Source organism: Vanellus vanellus (assembly GCF_965231255.1).
Source record: "Vanellus vanellus genome assembly, chromosome: Z".
In the NCBI taxonomy this organism is placed as follows: Eukaryota; Metazoa; Chordata; class Aves; order Charadriiformes; family Charadriidae; genus Vanellus; species Vanellus vanellus.
In genome coordinates, this window is record NC_138908.1 from 51,708,164 (window position 1) to 51,728,833 (window position 20,670).

The 20,670-nt window shown below is 40.0% G+C and overlaps 1 protein-coding gene across 1 annotated transcript in view; it reads right to left on the reverse strand.

Moving 5' to 3' along the window:
* Positions 1-11,826: 11,826 nt before the first annotated feature.
* The window catches only part of SH3GL2 (SH3 domain containing GRB2 like 2, endophilin A1), a gene marked incomplete at its 5' end in the record, with an annotated part of 105,234 nt that continues 96,390 nt past the window's right edge, over positions 11,827-20,670 (reverse strand). Inside the window, 4 exons of the mRNA XM_082497721.1 lie at positions 11,827-12,078; positions 14,622-14,752; positions 18,823-18,926; positions 20,394-20,552. Coding sequence (XP_082353847.1) covers positions 11,879-12,078; positions 14,622-14,752; positions 18,823-18,926; positions 20,394-20,552 — 594 coding nt within the window. The 3' untranslated portion in view covers positions 11,827-11,878. The remainder of the gene's footprint in view (positions 12,079-14,621; positions 14,753-18,822; positions 18,927-20,393; positions 20,553-20,670) is intronic.

Genomic DNA, 20,670 nt, shown 5'->3' on the forward strand with positions numbered 1-20,670 from the left:
ATGAGTGCAGCCATCCAGCCAGTTCCTTATCCACCGAGTGATCCATCTATCATACAGATCTCTCCAATTTAAAGACAAAGATATCATGTGGGATAGTACCAAGTGCTTTGAACAAATCCAGGTAGATAACGTCAGTTGGTCTCCCCTTATCCACTACCACTGTAACCCCCTTGTAGAAGGCCACCAAATTTGTCAGGCATGACTTGCCCTTGGTGAAGCCATGTTGGCTGTCACTAATCACCTCCTTATTTTCCATGTGCCTTAGCATATTTTCCTGGAGGATCTGCTCCATGATCCCGCCAGGCACAAGAGGTGGGACTGACTGGCCTGTAGTTCCCTGGACCTTCCTTTTTTCACTTTTTAAAAATAGGGGTTATTTTTCCCCTTTTCCACTTGGTGGGAACTTCACTGGACTGCTGCGATTTCTCAAATGTGATGGATAGTGGCTTAGCAACTGCATCCACCAGTTCCCTCAGGACCCACAGATGCATCTCATCAGGTCCCATGAATTTGTGCACCTTCACGGTGCACCGTAAGGTTGTCCTTACAGTCTAGATTGTCATTACAGAGCTTAATACTGGAGATCTTTAAAAGCAAGTCTGAGTAATATACTATTACAGAAAATACACAGAGAACCGACTTAGGCCAAGATTAAGATATACTGGATATTATGTTGGATTATATCTATAGTTGCTAAGCATTCAGATGCAAAATTACCATACAATTTTCAGCATGCCAGGCATAGTGTTAAAAAACAGTATAGAGAATTTTCTCCTCTTTCTATACTAAGTGCTGTAGAAATAAAGTCAAGTAACTAATTGCCCAGGCATAGGACCAAAATAGTTGAAAGGCAGGGGCCTGTGGCAGTGCACAGTAAGTGCAGGCAGGAGTTACAAATTTCAGGGATTTTTAAAAGTGCTTTTTACCTAGATCCCTGTTGTCTGAGCATTCAATACAAAAATAAAAATAGCTCCATGAAGTTTTACCGAATGTTAAGTAGGTGATGACAAAGGCCAAATACAAAAGAGTTGCAGAGGCTACTCTGATACATAGCCAGAAGAAGTGAAAAGGAGTAACTATTTCCAGCCTCTGCTGGAAGATGAGCAGGTCCTCAGAGTTTACAGTGAATACACAAGAGAGATGTGACGAGAGGAAAAAATGAAAGGAAGAAGAATAATCTTGATAACAGAGATCTAGAAGTTGGTATTATCTGTATCAAAGTTATCTCCTTCAGGACAAACTCCTTAAAAAGCAGGTGTGCATCCTCTACATAAACAAAAGTTATCCCCCATATAAGCATGAAAAAAAATATAAAATAAGAGGCTGTTGCTTCCATTTGTAGACTGGAAAACTAGTGTAGGGGCAAAGACATGGTGCAAATTGTCCAGTAATTTTGCATATCAAAGGAGCTATAGATACCATTTTACATAACACCCAGTAAATCTTAATCTCAGTTTAAGAAGTCTTCTTGTAGCTAGGTGACATCTCTGAATTAGAGAGATACTCAGGAGATGATTGAAAATTGTTTGCCAAAGCTTATTTTTGCCAAGAAAAAATGTTATCCCTTTTTAATGACAAATTGTTTCCAGTGACATTTTTCTTAGAATACCAATTCAGAGTGGAATATCTGAAGAGTGTGAAATTTTAAAATATTTTTGTCAAAGCCAGAAATATTGCCTTTTTTTTTTTTTTTTAATTTCACATGCTTTCTTTTCTACTGAATCCTGGTTAAAACATGGTTTAAACATGGTTTATACAATGTATGAGAGAGAGAAAATAGCAGTCATTTTACTTCAAAGTGGATAATTTAAAAAGAGAGAACAAAACATTAAACCTTTTTACTCTTCATATTTGGTCAAAAGCAAGAACTCACCAAAAAAAAAAAAAAAAATTTCCAATGCCGAGACATTTACAGAAAACATTTTAAAAGTAAGAGAAAGTTTTAGTCCTTCCCAAATAGGGAGAAAATATTTTCAAGCAAGATATCTTCTATTCTGTGATAATAATATAGTGTCATGGGGGAAGAGAAACACAAGATAACATGACCTGGATGAGTTGACTTTATTAAGTAGACCAAAAAAGTGGGATAGGCTGTGTCAGGTAAAGGATTTCGCAGGCATATGCATGTGCACACACATGGGCTTGTACACACACAGAAACACACAGAGTTAACATATATAGTTATGTGCATGGTTCCCCCATCATTTCCATGCCAGAAAGTTGAGGCTGCAGAAAAAGCAACGCTCTCTCCAGCCACTCCATGGTGGGCTCTGCCTGAGGGCTTTGGCTGATGTTTTAACAGTTGCATCTTGGGTCCTCTGCTTCTACATGGTGCCAGATGTCCGCATACCGGCTTTCCCAAACTCTGTTGCTGGGTGGGTTTATAGCCAGGTGCTGTCTCAAATTGATAAATGATGATATCGCAATAGGCTTTTCCAGCAGTTTCTGGTGGCGTTCTCCTGGCATCTGCTGTTCCATGCTCCGTACCATGGCTCATCCCACTAAGTTTTAGCTCGCTTGCTTGCCTGTCAGCCATCGCTAATTGTGCTTAATTACTTATGATGAGGGCAAAGGTTGTGATACTACTCCAGCAGATAAAAAAAGATTTTGGAGACAAAAATACCAAGTATAATATTTGGAAAGAAATGAAAGTTTAAACACCTTATGAAAAAGATTTGCTTTCAGCCATTGCAAGGTATTTTGCCATCTGTACTGTCGAAAAATTTTGGGAATCTATGACAACACAGAATATCCAAATAATATGGAGTTGGGACTGCCTAGTCCTTGGAAACCCTGGTGCGTTTAACTGTAAGGAATTCCCCTAGGTCTTCAGGAACAAAGTACTAGCTGGAGCAAGCACTGTCACTAATGATGCTTTGAAAGGACCCAGGAATACAGACAGCAAGGATTAGTGGCTAGAAAGGATTTTCCAGAGCTCATCAACAAAACATTTCTACTTTGCACATTCAAGATACTTGCAAGGAATGTGCTGACAGCGTCGTGCCGGCAGCACAGCTTGTAAGCCTTTCCCACAATCGTGGTGTACAGGTGGAAGCAGAAGCCTGTATCCATGGAGCTCTGTCCCCACTCTTGTGTTCTTTTACTTATTTTTCTATTCCAGTGAGGTCAAAAAAGACCTGGTTTCTTTTTGTCAGTCTATTGTTTTCTTTTTAACTTGTTCTAAAGTGGCAAAATGATAGCTAGGGATGGTGAAAGCCTCTCAGGAGAAGGTGGGTCTGTGTGCTGCTGGGCAAAAACGCATTTTACAAAGCACCAGCATTGTTGATGATGTCAGCCCAGCTCTCTGATGGTACCATGCAGGGCACACACGGCACTGATTTGCCATCATTGCCGCTGTACCTTTGACATCCTGAGTCCTCTCTGCCTTGTCTATACCAAGCCCATAATGCCTCAGGTTATTATCTTCTTGCCCCACATGCTGCCTCCTTCTGCACATGTGCATGAGGTTGATATTCTTACAATCTGTTTTTGTGGATAGTTTTAAGATTTCACATGGAGAGGACTTGCTTCAGCACTTTTGAGAGGCATTTTCAGCTTAGCTGTTTACCAATATGAGTAACTTTCGGAATGTCTCTGGAGAACCCATGTTTACTCCTGAAAACACTTTTTGATCCTTATTCTCATACTTATCTCTTACAGTCAAGTTTCAGAGTAATTGAATTCTTAGATATTATTAGTTCTCACAGCTCCTCTTACTCCTAGTACATTTTTAGAGAACAAAACAAAATATATTTGAAATTACTCTAATCTTACAGTGAAGAGCAACCAGGCACAGAGATAACTACTTCAAGACACATTTTGGAAAAAGTGGGTCTTAATCACTTATGCCTCAAGGGCGCATATGAAAACTGAGTATAATAAAAAGATTTTGCTACAAGAAGGAACCTCAATTAATACACATGAAGTATTTAGGGAATTTCAGATTAAAGGTGCTGTGAACTGTCAAAACATTCATATTCTAATATGTTCCTTGAGACAGTTTGGCCCAAAGTAAGCATAATTCTTCTTCCCGCTACAGGCTGACAGATGTATTTCATGATGAATAGTTTGTGCTTGAATGAACAATTTCAGAAGTTATTCTGATATTTTTTTTTTTAATTTTATGTTTTCTGAAGGTGAGCATCTGCAATTCTATTACTATATGGGGGAGAGGGGAGAAAAGGCTACATATAAGCATGTGTGTGCCTGATTGAAATTATAAAGCTTTGTGCTAGAAGGATCTGTAGCTAGGAGACAGCTAAAAATAACTTTATTCAGGACAGATGGGTGATGTGGGTATGTGGGTGCTATGCAACTGTTTTACTGGACTTTTCAACCCTAAGGTTGTTTTATTAACCCATTCTGAAGATCCAAATGAAAAAAAAAAATTGCCTACATCATGAAAATATGACAGATGAAAGTAGGCAGGGTAAGCTTTAGAAATTTCCACAGTTCGCACTTTTGGGTGGTTTCGGTTTTTTTAAAGTTTATCATCATTCATGTTTGGGTGATATTGAAAAAGCAAGTTTCCACAACGAGCTTTGCACAATGGCCATTATCTATAGGAATCTTTACTTTTGTTAACAGTATCCTTTAAAACTTTAAATTTCAGAAAGAAAATGTATCTATTTAGAAGTTAATAATATTAAAATTAAATGCCAGTATGCCCTCTACTGGCTCACGGTATTAACACCAAACTGTAAAAGAAAAAATATATATATATTTATAACCTGGCAGGAACTATGTCCAAAATCTAAGAGAAGATTGCCAGCACATTTAATTTGAAACATGCTGGACTTGTTAAAAACAGATTTGGATCCCTCCCACATCTTGAAAAGGTGGTGGCAGCATACGCCATATGTGGTTTGAAGAAATTGACTGGCTTCTCCAGGGGCTGCTGACTGCATGGTGGAGCAAACCACGTTCATATTGCAGTAAGGAGGCTGCAATGTTATGTGTCGTATATAGAAAAAACGCTTTCCAGGGTACAAAACCAGAAACAAAGCATGCCCTGTTACACTTTCTACAGCTCATCAGAGCCTACAAGTTCAGCAGGGATTGTGAAATCCCTGCGGTTGCACAGTCCTTCCCCGCTCTTGTTCCCTGCAGGAGCTCTGACATAAGTGGGCTGCTGGCCTGTGTTAAGTTTAGAAACAAGACTTGATTGATAGCTGCACACTATCAAGAGGGAGCTCTTCACCTCAGACATCAGGTAAGAATCTTCCTGCGCAAACTGGAAATACTTGCTCAGGGGTGGAAGCAGGTGATTGCCGACCTTCAACAAGTGGTGTCCTGCACATTTTAACACCTGTCTGTGCTTCCAGTTTCACCCCCTGGTAATCTCTAGAAGCGTGCATACAGTGCTACAAGCCATATCAGCAGATTTGTTTCCTCATACCTCTTCATACCGCAACGTTGCAGAGAGTAGCAGGAAGTGAGAGCTTCTCTTGGGTTATAGGGAATTCTGGAATTCTGTGAACTTCCTTTAGACATAAAGAAATGAAAAATATATAAAGCAATGGGATTATTTATTACTTTTTCAGGCTGAGAAGAAGAATAGAAAAAGAAGCACTGATGCTGGTTGTGCTCTTAGTTGATAGGCCCTCAGTTGATGAGAGTGTGGAGGGGCACATCTTCAGCTAACATAGTCTAGTGAAGTGCGAAAGTAGTGACCTCCAGACATCTACCTACAAAACTGCAGCACATTAATACCTCTAGTTGACAAACATCATCCCAGTATTCAGTGGAAGATACCTTCAGCATAATTCCATTTTCTGACTCTCAATTGAAAAGCAGAAATTTTTATTTGGCTGGATTAATACCATAGGTGTACAAAGCAAACTGAACAGATTTTTCCTCAAGTCTACATTGTAAAGTCTGAGAGTTTTATGCACATCAATGTATATTCTCAACAGCTCTGTGAAACACAGAATTATTATCAGCCCTATTGTGTTGGAGAATTGAAACTAAATTCACTGCCCAGTTTATGGCAAAAATTCTTTGCCAGCACTGGAAATCAATTCTATGCTGAGTTCCATCCTAGGACCTTAAACAGATCTGGAAACGGGTATGATGTGACCTCAGCAACTTTGGAAACCCCACAAGACCCTGCTAGACTTCCAGGCCAATGCGAATAGTAACTTCATGATGCTCCACAATGACAGCAGAGAGCAGGTTCTGGGAGAAGGAATGTTGAGGACATAGTGAAATTATCTGTAATGTCCCATGCCTCTGGAAGCTTCCTCATTTTAAAAAGCTATCTCAGCTTTACACGCAGCTGAGCATAGCAGCTGCTGCTCGTTTGTAGTGGACATTGCAAGTCTAAGTTTTCGTGTGGTGTTAAAATGATGGCATAAAAAAATCCAGCTGCCTTCTACTTTATTTCTGTAATTCATTCTGTTCTTTGAAGAGCAAGCTTTAAAGCACCTGCTTACATGACTTGCAGGAGCTAATCAGCTGCCTTTGCATTACTCGTCCCGCTGCCCCACTCATCACTCAAGAACTGGGTGCAACATCGGATCAGGTGATTGCTGTAGGATTGATGAAGCTGATGCATCTGCAGTTTCCTTTGGACATGACCACTGATGTGTGCTGATGTCTATCATCATACTTTGTCTGAGGGTTTAAGTTTGTGTTACAGTAACTGTAAGCTGCTAACAAGCTTCTTCAGCCTACTGCAAAAGGACTGTCAGAGGCCACCTCCTTCTCTCACACTGAAGAAGTAAGATGCTTGCAAGGTTTTCTATTTATGACTCTGTTTTTCTCTTCATATCAGTATTTGTTTTAGAAGCAGCTCTGATGACATCATGTGGCAAAGGACATTCCACAGGTCAGTGATTGTTGAGGGACAGGGAAGTCCTATAGATGAGTACTGTTGATAATGGTTGGGTAAATCGCTGAATCCTCCAGTTTCAGGCAGTGACCCAAAGAAGCACTGGTGTGTTTCTGCATGTACCAGAAAAGCAGATCTTGTCAGAGAGCTGCCCAGCCCCTCCCGGAGCCTCCCATCCTGTAAATGAGCGGCAACACAGGAACTCAAGCCCCCTTTTCTTTCCCTGCTTTGTGTTTGTGCTTCTTTTCAACTCCAGGTTTCACAAAAGGTGAAAAGAGAGCGAAAGGCACAAGCCCTGAGCACTATGCAAGTGAGCGCAAGCAGCACGAGGCTAGCTGCCCCTACCCCACCAAATGAGCTGCGGGCAAGGAGAGGACTCTTACTGCAGGGACTTCAGCTCATCCACTGTCTGCCCCAGCAGCATCTGAAGGAGAAATGTTCTCTGTTTGAATCATAGAGCTGCCAGGACTTTCCAGAGCCAGTGGCTCTAGGAAGGAATGGCAAAATATGCTGCTGCTTTGACCTGCTCCCCTGTGCTTTATCTCCAAGGAGATACTATTAAAGGTAAATAGCTTAGAATTTATCTGTACTTTACAGTGCGCAGTAAGAATCTATCACAAAGCTGTTCCCATCTTCTGCAACATTTTGGGCCAAATGGTAAGGAAAGACAGCAAAGCCTTTTGGAAATTCCAAGTTGTGTTTGAACTACCAGAGTGCTGAGAGTTAAAAAATAATAAATTAATAATTACAGAGCATTCTAGAAATTCTGACCTTAAGTCTAAGTCAACCTACTGGTGCTTTACAGAAAATTAAGATCATTTGTATAGAATGCACTGGGGTTTATACAGTGTTACCTGGGAACATGCCCTAATTCATTACTTCATTTGCCCATCTGAAACCCAGCCTACTTTTATGCTGGGAAGAAGACCCATCTGCACACTGACCTTCACACACTGGTCCCTGCTTTCATGAGTCTAGCCAGTTTCCCCAGCCTGCAGATACGGCAAGCCTAGGACACATCCAAGAGCAGAACTATTGTTCAGCATAGCAGTAGCCATGAAAACTCAAAAGACCTAAAAATGCGAAATCAGGAAAGAAGTCCTCATAGCAGTTTTCAAGTCTTGTAGTCCATGTAGTTCATGTGATAAAACCAGTATGACTATCTGTAAAGGGAGAGTTGTCTGTATAATCACTAAGCCAAGACTCAAATACAAAATTCTGGGTGTGACTACCATCCTCCTGGAGGGAAAGGGATATTTTAAAAGAGGAAAAAAACCCACCCTCATTTGGTTCAATCACTTCTTTATTTAAATGGAGAACTGTTCAGGGAACTGTTGGGTTTTTTTGCTGTATTTTTCACAAAGTTTCTCTTTGCAATAAATGAGAAGGTCTAAGAAAGTAAAAGTTTCATGAAACCTTAGGGTTCAATAAAAAGAATGTGCGGCATCAAACCCAAACCATTTAGCTATATTCAGCAGCTGATAGCTCAGCACTGGAAGACTTCCTAATTTCCTCTGTGATGAGTAGCAGTTCTACAGCTAGGTTTGGTAATTAGGAACCCATGTCACATTTTTTAAATGTTTCTAAAAACATACACCTTAGGAAGTAGGATGACAGAAGTTGTAAGTCTGCCAGTGAAAAAGGGATGTTGCCTCCATCAACAGCGTGTCTTACGTGCTTCTAGAAGGGAACAGAGTCACAGGGCTCCATAGGCAAAGCTTTGAACTACCTCAGATGTAAAAGCAAACAGCATCCTGTTTTCTTCGAATCCCTGGATCACAGCCTTCATCCTAGCACTGAAGCTTTAGATACAAACTTTTGTCAGCCCTGGTAATCTCTGTCTTGGCCAAGTCGTATTTTGATCTTTCCACTTGAGGAATAAAAAGTTCTTTAGGGATTACCGTTGTGAGACAGAGAACAGAGCAATACAGAACTGCCAAGAATTGTGTAACATGTCAAGACCAGGCCCATGTCATCAAGAGATTGCGTGTAACACATTTTTTGGCTATATGCATTTCTTCTGGCCCCATTTGTTGAAAGACACAACAGTTCCTTACACCTTAAAAAATATGCTCCCTCAGCAGGGTGGGAGAGCACTGCACACCAATTATCCTTTTGCTCTAAATCATGTAAAACTATCTCTAAGGTAGTTGTGCTACGTTTGCATGCCCTCCACAAACACTAAAAAATAATAATCTGACAAAATAGGGGGGTGCCAGGGCCAGAAACGTGTGTTCCAGATCAGCAGCACTACCTGTGACTGCTAAGCTTTGATAATTAACATAGTTAATTAACTGTAACATAGTTCTTAACTGTAGTACGCCACCGGTAATGCATCTTTTAAAAGCTTCAGGGCCACTGGGTTTGAAACAGATTACTTCCAGTCATTGACAGAAACTTACTTAGAGGCCAGTCCTAGGATTTAGGCCAGAACTGCAATAAAAAGTAACAGGAGTTGTGTATCTCCCTCTATATATATATTTCTATATTTTTTTTAATAGTTTGGGTTGGAAAGGACCTTTAAAGGTCAGCTAGTCCAACTGCCCTGCAGTAAGCAGGGACATCTTCAACTGGATCAGGTTGCTCAGAGCCCCATCCAACTTGACCTTGAACTGAGCCTTGAATGAGGCTGCATCTCTGTCAGACTCAATCAGGGTCTCTGTCAGCATGTGTAGGGACATCCCTTAGATAGACCTATAGGGTTATGTGACAGGGCACTGGCAGTTGGGCACTGCAGGGCAGCCTCTGTGAGCCTGCCCAACAAGGCAGCTCCAACAGACCCATCACAGGGCACATCTGAGCCCCTCAGGCAGATGGTGGCACCTCAGAGAAAACATACTTAAGGGCAAAACACACTGGGCAGAGAGAGGAGGAGGGGACAAATACAAGAGTCAAGAAACAGCAGAGGGAACACCAAGGTCAAAGAAGGATGAGGAGGAGGCAGTTCATGATACACCAGCAGATATTCAAACCGTGGCCTGTGCAGGGACCCACTGCTGGAACAGGGGAAAACCGTGAGGAGGAAGGAGCAGCAGAGAGGAGCTGTTTCAGACTGACCACAAACTTCCCATCCACATCCCCCTGTGCTTCTGGTGGGGAGGAGTCAGGAATGAAGGAGTGAATTTGAGCTTGGGAAATGGGGCAGGAAAGATGCTATTTTAATGTTTGTCTTTTTTGTTTCTCACTACACAAATCTACTGTAATTGGTAACAAATTAGCTTTCTCCAAGTCAAGTCTGTTTTGCTTGTGACAGTGACCAGTAAGCAATGTCCGTCTTTATCTCAACCCATGAGCTTCCTTACCCTCTCACCAAGGAGGGACAGTAAGTGAGCAGCTGGGTGGGGTGTTTGGCTCTTTGCCAAGGCTAACCCACCATAACATGTGTACAACAAAGAATATAAAACAAAATAAAATGCTGTGTCAAGTGAAATTAAAAATAAATTAGAAGTTACCACATCTTTAAGCTTTACTAGAGGGTTTGTGAACACCATCATTCTTTAATGAGAGACAACCTGTATCCACAAGATGGCATGCTGATCATCATGACATTAATTTAATGTGTGCAGTGTTCAGTTTATCCTGTTTATAAGGGCATTATACATCCCATGTTTAATTGACTGAAGCAATATGATGATGACAAAAAAAAGTATTTTTCACACTTGCAGGAAATGAGTACTATGATTTCTGAAATTAAATTCTTGTTAGCTGAAGTTAGCACAACAGATTTGAAAGCAACAAAGTAATAATCCACATTATTCTAGTTATTCTCTCAGCATTTATTTGAAATATCAATACTTTCCATGATATAGTTTATACATTAAGCAGTAGGGAATTGTCTTCAATTCACATCATCCAGTACTGAAGTGGCACATTCGAAGCAGCACATTAAACCTCTGAAAGAGTCTGTACAATTTAGATAAATAAAACTCTGGATAACTAAGCTAACAGAACTTCTGCAACTGTTACCAAAAGAATGCCAAGAAGCTAGGCACAGCACTGTACACACAAAGTGCAGCAAGGAGGAACACAAGAGAACCAACTAAACATATGGGAAATGTTTTTGCATATACAGCCACATGTCTTTAATTCCTCAACACAAAAAGATAACAAGTTTTATTTAGTCCTCATTGAGGGCAGAATATGCACAAATGATATTTGAAGAACACATAGTAGACAGAAACAAATGAAGTGTGGGTCATGTTTGGTTGGTTATTGTATTCCTCGGTGACTGAGTTTACAAAGGATATCTGGTGCTTAAGCAGCATGATTTTTTGCCAAGACTTGACAAGAAACAGTTAACAAATGCCAGTTTTATTCCCCATCTTGCCCTCTTACTGGCATTTTGGTGAGCATGCTCAAGGTTCCTGAAGGGCAAATTCAGGTGGTTTGTGGTCCAAGGTTTTACTATAGGAATCCCCATTTTATGGTTTACAGTTTACCTCTGGATGCAAATAGGCCTTTTAAGAATAATTAAGAATATAAAAATGAGCAGAGAGCAGCAGGACACACAGTACAGTGGTTCACTTTCTGAGAAACCAAAGGGTCTACATTTACACTTCTCTGTGAGAACAGCAAGCCAGTTTGGTTGGAAGATACAATTCTGGTTAGTCAATGTTAGACCTGTGTGAACTGTATCATTTGGAAGAGAAAGATGGAATGGCAAGAACTTTTCCCTCTTTTTATAGAGAACTAAGACTGAAAAGTAATGCAGTGGTGATAGGCATTATCTTCCCAATACCACCTTCACTTCCTGCTATTTCACTATGAGCTACCTGCTTTGCTTGCCATCATCTTCCCTGCTTCACCTCAGTAATGACTCTGGTTACCACCAGGCCAGCATGGCCAATAAACTAACCAACACTATTCTGGCTTAGAAGATACCACGCATCACCACCACGTAGTATGACAACACGTAAACCAAAGATGCTCAGTGGGAAGCGATGACTCTAACCACTGCAGTTTGCACTTGTAAGGTGTAAGAAGCAGCATTTTCAAAGCAGTGGTACTGACACAACTATCTGGGTCAGAGGTGGTGGATCAGCCATCCTAATTGGGTAACGGAACTAGAATATCAACATAATTGATGGGAAAGAAACCTGACTGGCCATGAAGCATCCCCTCATACCAGTTTTCATCAATCTGGTTAGTGAGGGTAATGATATCACCCTCTTTAAATCCCAGCTCCCCTTCATTTTCTGGTTCAAAGTCATACAGAGCTCGGCAGCATGGCTGATCCATGTGAGCACCTATGGAGAAGAAACACAAAGAAACAATGTGCTTAAAAATCTCATCAGTTACAGTATCCTTTTTACCATTGTACCTACTACAGATTTTGCTGTTTCTGGTATCACTCATATGCTGATGACAGTTCCTTGATAACATCTAAATTTGGACTCCTAAACTTTGTTAGAAGACAGCTATCAGCTTTTGGCAGCCTTCAGTTTTCATATGTGACTGCTAGTCTGAGAATCCTAAAAGAACCAAGCTACAGTCAAGCCCACACCTAAAAGCATGGCTATGATCCATTTGGAAGCTATTTTTTATCTGTTTACAAAACATATAAAATGAAGCAAAAGCCCGAATGTATTTCCAGCTTTATTGGCACAGAGGTGCTTTGTTTGTTTACCTCAGGTAAGTAGTGTAAGGAGTAGCTTAACACAACAATGAAGATACAACTGTGTCTTTATTCTTTATTTGGAAACTTCACTGGTACAGCTAGACTGTAAACCCCTGTATATGCTCCTAATCCTCTGAATTTTAGTATGAGGTTTCCAAAGACCTTTTCTTGCCATTCCCACAAAATGATTGCAGAGACATCAGGATAGATTCAGAACAAGTCTGAAATGGAAAGATTTCTAATATGCTAGTTCATGAACGTCTGATCATAAACCCTTTAGGATGGCTAATGGATATTATAAGTCATTAGTTAGATTACATTTTCATACATCATATGAAATTAATAATTATTCCTCCCATGCACTATATTCCACTCCAATCCCCACCCCCCCACGAAGTCCCGAAGTCTCTATAGCTTTAAGCCTATCATCAAAAGCAAAATTGTTACTGGTCAAAATATTTAATATTTAGCAGCACTAAGTTATAAGCAGTCTTAGATCCCTACCTGACTTCCCATAGAAAAAGTTCATGGACTTCCAGTGGTGAGAATGAACCAATGTGTGCCACTCCACCATAATGGCACTTCTAAGAATACATATTTGAGCTTTTTCATGTACATTGGCTTCAGAATGAATAAATTTCAGATTCAAACTTTGTGCATATTCAGTTCAACCACTCACTATGGCTAGAAGGCCCATGTTTCAACTATTTTAGGACAAAAATATTCCATTTCTATAGATGTCAATAAAGCAAGTTTTTCAAATACCAGATTTAATTTATTAAATTATGTCGTGAACCTTCTTTAATTTCTTTACATATCACTCACAGTGAATTTCACTTTATTTGTCATGAAGACTATTTTGCTGCCACAGCCTTACAACGTGTATTTGGTATGCTCATTGCTACTAACTGAAATTTAGATTTAGCAAATAAACTGTAATGACCATAGGAGATATGATCTTTGAATGAACCAACCTAAACGTACATTAAGGAATTTTCACTGAAGAAGGCGTTTCTCTGAAACCGATAAACTCTTCAAAATAAAGAACCTCTATTGAAGAAAATGCTAAATACTGCTCTCTGAAGAGGAAAACATGAATGCTGAAGAAACACAGGAACATCAGTCTGCACTGCCTAAGCACAGACAAGTGTTCATGACGCTACAAAAAAAGCGAAGGAAAAAACTACTGGTGGCATGAGGAGAGCTTTAGTATGCAAGACTCAAGCCAGGCTCACGTACAAGGAGTCTCCATTGCATCCCCCTCCTTGCTAGCATGGTGAGGAGATTATTAGGAGTCTGCAAGATTATGCAAGACAATTTCCAATTGCAGGTGCCAAATGGAGATACTGTGGCTGCCTGTATCTGGGTGAACATCAAACATTCGCATCAGGATGTGATGGGAAGGAAGGAAGACCTGATTAAAGATCTAGTTAAAAAAACATCCAGTCTTGCTAGGTGGAGTGCGCTAGCAATTGTCACTGAGGTAAACTAGAATAACTGGGCTCAGGGTCTGGACAGGGGACAGCCCTCGCCATAACATGGGATAACAGACCATTGCAGACCATTTGAGAAACAAATAATAAGGCTTTCTTAGTATGTGCTGGTATGAAATAAACACTTAAGATAATAATTATGCACAGTCATATAAATGCTTAATCTGGCTTGTGCCACTCCCAATTAGACAAAGAAAATAACTCAGATGGTTTTGTTTTTCTTTTTAGTGATTTTTACTTTCAGGGTCCTTGTATTTTAATACCTGGTTTTAAAAAGCAGGATGAGGTTATAGAGGGTTGGGGGTGGGGGTGGTCAGGGTTCTGCATTTTCATGGAAAACTTGCAATTGTTCTTTTGGTTTTCCAAGTGCCTTTTTTGTAAAAATCTATATTTCAAGGTGAATTTAGTACAGCAGCATCTCTTTGAGCCTCTAAAACTAAGGAAATTTTTGACCGTAAGACACATTTAAAGCAGTGGATGATCCATCCCAGTTCTCCTGCTTGGGGATGTGAACACTTCACAAAGAAACAACAGTTCAAACAGCTCTCTCCTATACTATCCTTATTCTCATTTTACCTCACTATGGAAGAACTAATCTCAAAGAAGAATGCATGGAACTTCTGCATTGTAGCAAAACTTCAGAGTTGGCTGCTTCTTCTCACATTGCTACTGCCGTTACCTGACGGTTTGGGTGTGGTGGCATGGGATATTCCTCCATTGTGCTGAGTATTGTCCCCAGTTGTGAAATCCAGGCTCATACGTGGTTTGGGCTGGTATTCTCTCCTGGGCTGAGATGATGCCTCTTTTATTCTGCCAAAACACCAAGTTAAATGTCAAGAGTTAGTTTCTGGTGGTTAAGAGATGAGATGCATGCAATATCTTTATTTCCATGGCTGAAGTTCCCGTCCACCAATCATCCAGACTAAACAAGTTTTGACATTAGGAGAAATTTTTTGTTTACAACATTAGTTTAAATTACCAAAAGCCACCTGAAGTGACTATGCCATGAAGTTGTTAATTTTTCTTTTGCTCTAGGAACCTAGGATTTTGTCTGGCTTCCTTTTGTCTAATAATAACAAAGAGCTTCTAATAGAGAAAAACTTGTTACATGACTAGCAATGCTTACGGAAGGGCTGTAGAAACATCTCTGCTCCCATTTTTAGCATGATTTTTGCTTCTATCCCTGGCAAGCCTTAACTATTCAGTTGGTCGATGCCAACTCTTGTCATTTTGTGAGGAGACTGTGTGGGAATGTACTGTCTTCAGTTGCAGACAGTTCATTTGTAATTTGGAATACTTGTTTCACAAAGGCACACAACTCCAGTTTTCGTGACTTTCAAAATAAAACTATTATGCATCATTCATTTCAACTTATTCTTCTAATTGAGAAATCTAGAATTTCTATGAAAGGGTACATTTTCAGATTCCACGTTAAAATCCAGGGAAGGGATGATAACAGAATCAGAGCAGCTTATGCAGAACAACTGCCACATAGATTTCTAATACTGCATGTGGAAGAATACTGGAGTCAAGACCTCCATATTAAAGTACAAGCTGGTTTCTCTAACCTTCTCTACATCTGCCAGAGACTTGCTGTTGCTAGCAAATTTTGATTTCTCTATTGAAAAAAACTGCTTCTATCTTAACCAGTTTTGATCCTGATAACAGGGGTTTTCTCGCCATCCACAATGTTATCAATAATAATCAATCCCCAAAGACTGCTTTTCTGTTCATAAACAAAAACATAAGCATACTGAGTAGAGAAAATAAAGTTAAATAAAATCACAGAATGGCTAGAGTTGGAAGGGACCTTAAAGATCATCTAGTTCCTACCCCCTTGCCATGGGCAGGGACACCTTCCACTAGACCAGGTTGCTCAAAGCCTCTCCAACCTGGCCTTGAACGCTTCCAGGGATGGGGCATCCACAACTTCTCTGGGCAACCTGTTCCAGTGCCTCACCACCCTCAGAGTAAAGAACTTCTTCCTAATATCTAATCTAAATCTACCCTCTTTCAGTTTAAAAGTGTTATCTCTCATCCTATCACTACACTCCCTGATAGTCCTTCTCCATCTTTCCTGTAGGCACTCTTTTTGTACTGGAAGGCTGCTATAAAGTGTCCCTGGAGCCTTCTCTTCTCCAGACTGAACATCCCCAACTCTCTCAGCCTGTCATCTCATAGGAGAGTTGCTCTAGCTCTTGTTGTGGCCCTCCTCTGGACTCTCTCCAACAGGTCCATGTCCTTCTTATGTTGGGGGCCCCAGAGCTGGACGCGGTACTCCAGGTGGAGTCTCACAATAGCAGAGTAGTGGGGCAGAATCACCTCCCTTGATCTGCTGGCCACATTTCTTTTTATGCAGCCCAGGATATGGTTGGCCTTCTGGGCTGTGAGCACATATTGCCAGTTCATGTTGAGCTTCTCATCAACCAACACCCCCAAGTCCTTCTCCTCAGGGCTGCTCTCAATCCATTCTCCACCCAGTCTGTATTTGTGCTTGGGATTGCCCCGGCCCAGATGTAGGACCTTGCACTTGGCCTTGTTAAACTTCATGAAGTAAAAAGGCTTTGCTGTGTTACACTCATTAACAGGAGTCAATTTTTCAAAACAGTAAAGTTTTGAAGAAATACTTAAACAAGTTCTATTACACTTAATACTTCCGTGAAACAAACACTATTTTTTGCAGATAATGAACTAGAAGGTGACAGTTCTACTGATTTGCTAAAAATTACCCAAAAGCTCAGCATGAGACATGTTTCTTAAGAAAACATCTCCAAGGAAACCATTCCTACTTCCCAGCTGCTCTGTCACGATAGAGTGTCTTGAAAACTGCAGCCTCCTTTTGCTTGATGAAAAAGAGAGTTTAATAGGAAAAGCCTTTGCTGACCTTTCAGATTTTATTAATTTTATTGCAAGTCTCCCAATGTTTGCCAAGTTTCTAAAGTCTCAGTTCCTGGAATCATAGTATTTTGAGGAAGTTTATGCCTTCCATTAATGTGTAGAAGAAAAATGAAAATTCTTGCACTTGCAGTTCCTGAAGAAAGTTTTGAAGCCCAAGGGCTTCTAAAGGGCATAGCAAGAATAGAAGACTCTCATGCATTTTAAATTTTCATGGGTTTTGCAGTCTAACTCATACTTTTTTTACATTCTTTGTGCAATATTTTAAACAGGATAGTCTTAGCAGTTAGAAGACTTTGTCCATGCCAAACAACAGCACAAACAAGTTCCATTCATATCCTTTAAAAAGTATGTAGGAAATGGGCTGTATGTGCTGTTGACATCACTGAGACTGAAAAGTAACAAATTTGCTCGGTTTAAACATAAAGCATTATTTATTTTCTGGTCCATAACCTCCAAATCCCAGGGCCGTGCATTCCTTTCTGCCTGCATATCACCAACAGGAAAAGACAAATAGTTCAAACTGTAACAGCTCTACATCCCTGCTTAATCCCCGGCATAAGCATACCACAGTGCTCTAGTGTCTGGTGGTGTGGGCAAAGGATGATTTAGCCAGCAGACTCTTTACAATTAGGGATGCACAGCAAGTTTATGCAAAGAATTTACTTCAGCTGATCCACAATAGCAGTCTGATGCAAGGTTCTTGAAAAGCTAACATCATTCAGAACTGAAACTTAATGTAAAGATACCATTTAGCAGAAGTTTCAAAAGGGCAAAAGATAATCTCAATTGTTACAGGAAATCTGTTGCAGAGAGAAGTATTTTCACTTTATGGAGTAACTTATGGACTACATACCAACCCACCTGCTCCTGAGGATTTCTGATTGCTTCTGTAAAGTTAGTGAATTGCAGTATTCATTTGGAAGTGCTGAAAATCATTCTGTGAGCTGTTTAGACAGTACTGCAAACTGTATCCAGAAACAGCCTGCTGGGCAGCCTACCTAACAAAAACAAGTGCTACTCCTAATCGCGAAGAAATTTTAAGACGTAGAACTGGATGAGGCTTACAGACTGTGTGCTCTGAGAAAATAAACACTGACAGATCCAGTAGTACCAGAAACTAGATCTATACTAATGACGTGAGAAAACAGCAAAGAATCATACACGGTTAAAAAGCTGCCTTCACACTGTATGTGAACATTATCTGCTCTTGGGAATTACATCCAGCTTTTAGGAAGAGTCTTCCAGGACTGTGTGGATTAAAATCTTTCCTGTATGTTAAGTTTCCTTGAAGAAGGACACATGTGTGGGAAGCTGATAAACTTCTACAGACATTATTTTCCTCATTTCAAGGGGGTACAATCTGTTTTGTGTTGATAGAAACAAAAATTCTAAACTAAAAAATCTAGAATTCTAATAAAAAGATATTGTATCAATTCTGAGTTACAGAAAAGGGGATGGCAGAGGTAAAGTCAATTAAGCCTTGTATCAAGTTTGATCTGATAATAAATCTGGAAAAAAATTGTATTTAATAAGGTGACAAATGATGGGGGTCTCACGACCTGGCTCAGAAAGATCTTCTGGTAGATGAGAATGTAACAAGATACTCTTTTTCAATAGCAAACATTAACATCTCTCTCAGAAAGACTACTTTGTGAATACATGCAGGAACGGTAAGGAATCGGAAGTTTAAGTCCCACTGACTTCCAATAGTTATACACAATTGCTATCAGTTAAATCGTATTTAACAGTTTTATTGAGCTAAGATGCTTTCCTGAACTCAGTCCTCATTCAGTCATACTCAGAAGCATATGCATCTCCAAAACATATAAACCTCAGCTTGCAATTGCCTAATGAAATGGTCCTTGTTTTCACAAACATAAAATTACCAAGTTGCAAAGATAACAGCATTGCATTTTATTCGTAGGTTTTCTGTCTCTGTAAAACAAGAAAACAAGTCAACAAACTTACAAAAAGTGCATTACCTGTCTTCCAGCTTAGAAGTAACTCGCTGTAGGATCTGTGTGGCCTGCTTGTGGTACTCCAGCTGGGCTTGTACAAGAGCAGAAAGCTGGCTCACTTGTTCAATCTGAGGATTGACAATAAAACATCAGATCTCAGGCGAGTACTAACAGCTCAGCAATAGCAAGTAAAGACCACTGTCACACTGACACTGCAAAGGCAGTATTTTACTTATCTCTCTAAAAACTTGATTCATCTCTGTAGTTCATAAACAGTTACGTATCAGTCTTTATTCATCACCATGTCTGGTTATGACCTGATCTGGAACGGTAACTGCAACTCTTCTCCGCTGATCATCTCCACAGCTGATTTGCATGAACAGCAGCCTACAGACCTACCTCATTCAGCAAACACTATGAAAGTAAAAATGAGACTGTAATGACAGCATAATACACCTTCTCCCTCCCTGCCTTTGAGGGGCACAAAACCATAGGCACTATGGTCCTGCTTCTGTTGTATTCTGGCCTGTGAAGCAGACCAAACCAGGAAGATACTACGTACTCTTGGATGCAGAATATTTGTAGGGAAGGCAGACAGCACTCTAATTCATAAGGGAAAAAAAAAAAACCAAAACTCTGGTGTGGGCAATGCAATTGCTAGCAGTTTCAATAATACACAATGCCGCAACAGTGTAATGCAGGCCATCACTATCTGGCCACATGGGATTGGATGTTGTACAGAGGATTAAAACTACAAACTTGTTTCATTTCAGTACAGCTATATTTAATTTCTAACATGCAAATATTTTTAGGTTTGTTAGGGCTGCTCTACAGCAATCTGGTAACAAAATGAAGAATTAAATTAGGTATGTATTTAAACTTTAAATAAATCCAATCCTTTACCTCAACAGAAATATTAAAACTGAGTTTCCTTTGACCACATATTCTGTAAGACAGACTTCAGCTGAATTTTTTTTTCCTCCAAAAGAGATAATTTTTTCTTCTCGATTGATTTTACACTTTCAACATTAATTATAAATAGAAGATTAAAAAAAGTAATAGATGCTCAATCTTAAACCAGTCTGTAAGCAAATTTATGCTGCAGAATCAGATTTGAGCAGCCACTTTAACTTTGGCTTTCCTACTCACTATTGCATCCGATTACAGCAGAGACTGTGGAGCTGTGAATTCATCATCTCTGATCTTTACCAATCAGACCACACACTTGAGCAAAAGCCTTGGCTGAAACACTGAAACCACAGCTAAGTAAAAGTCATGACTTACATTCACATAATTCTAAGAAGGAAGATATTTTGGTTTTGTAAGTAACACTATGCAGTTAGGAAGCACAACGATGCTACAGAGGACTTATGTTCTTTAGCTCAGTTACCTATAAAATGCCTATAAAATTAGTCCTACATGTGCATGCTTCTGAGTCCACCAAGGAGTCAAATGCACCTCCATTTTACAGTGACAGGAATCTGTGGTGTCAACAAGGCTTTCAAGTTTTAGGCTGCTTTAAACTGCATTCGCTGCTGAATCAGTATCTTCTGCTTTTTAAGATTCAGCTCAAAGATTAGAAAGGGATATCTCACATCCATCTCCAGAAGGTTGAACATGCTTGACTCAGCAATTTCTTTTGATTCATCAAATTTCTCCAGAGCTTGGCGAAGTTCTTCATCGGGGAGCTTGCCCTGTCTTTTCTTTTTGTAATCAAAATCCAGGCGTCGACCCTCCATCTTCTTTAGGTGATGCTAAAAAACAAAAATGCAAATAGAAGCACAGAATAAAGGATGTTCCTCAACTCTCCTTACGATGCATTGTAATAGGTAGTCCATGTACATTTGCAAGCACGTGCTGTTGCGGTGTATC